Genomic DNA, 2,813 nt, shown 5'->3' on the forward strand with positions numbered 1-2,813 from the left:
ATTCATATGTTTATTAATCAACCTATCTTATAAAATAACAATTATATTTTAAAAATATTTCATTAAAAATGTAATTATCATATCTAGAATTAAAATTTATAGTGACCTAGGTTTCTTATTTCCCTCATCTAACAATTGAATTCTATTTATTTATTTTTTTTCTAGTTATGAAATACTATTCAATTGATAATATACATTTGAAATTATCAACATTAAGATATCAAAATGACTCGGTGAGTTAATTTAATTTACATGTAGGGTTTCTATTCTTGTGTTAATCGTTATCATGCATTATTTAAGCACTGTTTTGCTAGAAATAATATTTTTGTGAACTATTATTAATTTTATGTTACTGTTATTTTACATTATATTTATTTAACCCATCATGACTATAACTTTTAAGAAGCATTTGTAGAAAAATAATTAAGAAAACATCATTGTAATTATGAGATTATGTATATCTATTTTTTATGTAAATTCGACGAGTAAACTTATCATAAACCATCTTTTTTCATATAACTTCTTTTATTTAGGAAGGGCTGATCCAACTTTAGCTCAACCTCTTATGGTTGAGTTTAGATGAGATTTTCAATTCAATCTCATAATGACTCCAAATGAACTCATTTTTTCATTTTTCCGTGGATTTGAATTAGTCCATTTTGACTTATCTAAATTCAACAAAAAGATACAGCCATGATCATAACATAATTAAGAATGTCATGAATCCAAAAGTGTAATGTGTTCATAACTTGGCAACAGGGAAGTTATAGAAGGTGGTATGAGCAACACATGTCAAATTCCCAGTTTTCTTCAGCTTAAACTCTAGTGCAATCATAGTCACATTTCTTCCACTCTTCACCACACAAGCTTCAGCTTGAACTTCTTCCTGCACAAACATCGGAGAAATACTCATTTATTGGAGAATTTAACCATGTGGAGGAACATAAACAAGTTCCAACATTATTGGTGAGACCCTTATTGTCACAAACCAAGTTCTCCAAAATTAAGTTGTTACAGGTGAAGGTGAAGAAGACTAACAAACATCTTAAGATGATAGGGTTGGAAATCTCACATTGATTAGAGATAAAACAGAGTTTACATTGATTAGAGATAAAACAGAGTTTATAGTATATAAGTGCATACAACTCTTACCTTACAAGTTGTTATTAAATTAGGCTTAAAAGATCATTTCTTAAAATGTTGTTAGTCATCCAAAGCTTATCATAGTGATATTTGTTATTTGTTAGGTCTATCATGTAACTCGCTATTAGACTGTTAACAAATCATCCATTAATTTTTCGTCAAGGAGAATGTGATAGAGAACATATATCGACTAGATACAAGACAAGTTTTCAAAAATTAAACTATTATTTGAAGAATGTAGTCTGCAAAATTCTAAAAATTCTCTCATAGATTCTCTAAATTCTTATTTTTAACTTGTGTCATTAGCTTGTTTTAACTTATTGAGAAGTTCATTTCATTTTTTCCACTTATTTTTTCTCTCATACAAGTACTTCTTAAAAGTTTGTCCAAAGATACCTATATAATCCACAGTTATCAAATTGAATGCAGATTAAGTACAAGGGTGATGCTTAATAACAATGTTAAATATCAAATCCTAAGTTCAAAGATCTCTTTGCATATGTTTCAGAATTTTTTGAAGTCCTAAGCTTATGTTTCAAATGCAAGTTATGATAAATCATCGAACTTTCTTAGCCACCATGAATTGACAAGTCTTTCTAAAAGGCTTTGAAATTCAGTAGACAGAACTCACATTTATTGGAGCTGCAGATAGATAAGATAGAGTAATTTCCCCAAGAAAAAGTTCCTTGTCCTCAGCAACAACAGTTCTAGCACAAGCAGTAGACAGTGACTCAACAAAAGATGCAACAGATCCTCCATGCAGTGTTCCATAAAAATTCTGCAAATCCAATATACAAAATGAAAATATCCATCTAAATTCATAACACTTTTTAATCCCCCTCCTTAACATAAATTTTAAATTTAGACCTCAGAAAGAGATACAAAATGGAATTCGCACATAATGAACATTTAATAATTTTATCTAAGCAAAGTTTGGAAGAAAAATTTTGAATTGCTTCATCAAAACAATATATCATAAAAATAATAATTATACAAAAATAACATCATGCCTTTAAATTGCTTGAAAATTTGAAATCATTTTTCCAAAAATAGTTATATATCTTGCAAAGGATCAGTAATTTCGACAGACCCATTTCACAGAACATCAAAAAAACATAATCTTGAGACCTTCGGTTCCAATTTTCTCGGGTGTCAAACACAAAAACAATGCTACAATTCAACAATATAAAGCAGTTTAAGCAGAACCTAATTCGACGATTGAATAATTAACAGTTTACAAGCACGAGCCTTTCTCTTCCCAATTTGTGTGGTAGCAGCAAACAGAGCATAACAAGAATGAATGAATGAAAGAATGAATGAAGAAGGGAAAAAAGGGGTTACTGCGATTGGGAGCTTGATAGCAATGGTGCAAGAGATTCGTCCCTTTTTGATGTCGTTGACTTTGAGAAAGCTTCGAAATAAGTTGGAGTAGATGCCACTGGTGTCGAAAATCTGTGGAAGAGGTCTCTCCATGCCCAATGCTTTAAGAAAAGCTAGAGTTAGAGAAACACGTTGGTCGGAAATTGAAGACAGTGCGTGGGTTTGCGAAGCAGAGGAAGAAGCTTTCGACGCCATTAGCGCCTCATACACAAACACCACTTTACTCTTTCTACAAGCGGTTTAGTTTTCACTTCTCATGCTGTTCAGAGGTTCTTCACTCACTATTCATC

General features: G+C 30.9%; 1 protein-coding gene across 1 annotated transcript; it reads right to left on the bottom strand.

Annotated features, from left to right (window-relative positions):
- Positions 1–491: 491 nt before the first annotated feature.
- On the bottom strand, positions 492–2,813 carry LOC114184017. The gene is made up of 3 exons (XM_028071243.1): positions 2,485–2,813; positions 1,775–1,921; positions 492–886 (listed from the first exon to the last, which is right to left on the bottom strand). Exons 1-3 carry the CDS (start codon positions 2,716–2,718, stop codon positions 743–745), a joined length of 525 nt encoding a protein of 174 aa, XP_027927044.1. The 5' UTR covers positions 2,719–2,813; the 3' UTR covers positions 492–742.

The sequence above is a fragment of the Vigna unguiculata genome, chromosome 5 (genome assembly GCF_004118075.2).
Source record: "Vigna unguiculata cultivar IT97K-499-35 chromosome 5, ASM411807v1, whole genome shotgun sequence".
Classification (NCBI taxonomy): domain Eukaryota; kingdom Viridiplantae; phylum Streptophyta; class Magnoliopsida; order Fabales; family Fabaceae; genus Vigna; species Vigna unguiculata.

Coding starts and splice junctions, on each gene's coding strand:
- LOC114184017 (XM_028071243.1), bottom strand. CDS start 2,718: ATGGCGTCGAAAGCTTCTTCCTCTGCTTCGCAAACCCACGCACTGTCT. Junction 1,922..2,484: donor CTATCAAGCTCCCAATCGCA/GTAACCCCTTTT, acceptor TTGGATTTGCAG/AATTTTTATGGAACACTGCA. Junction 887..1,774: donor TATCTGCAGCTCCAATAAAT/GTGAGTTCTGTC, acceptor ATGTTTGTGCAG/GAAGAAGTTCAAGCTGAAGC.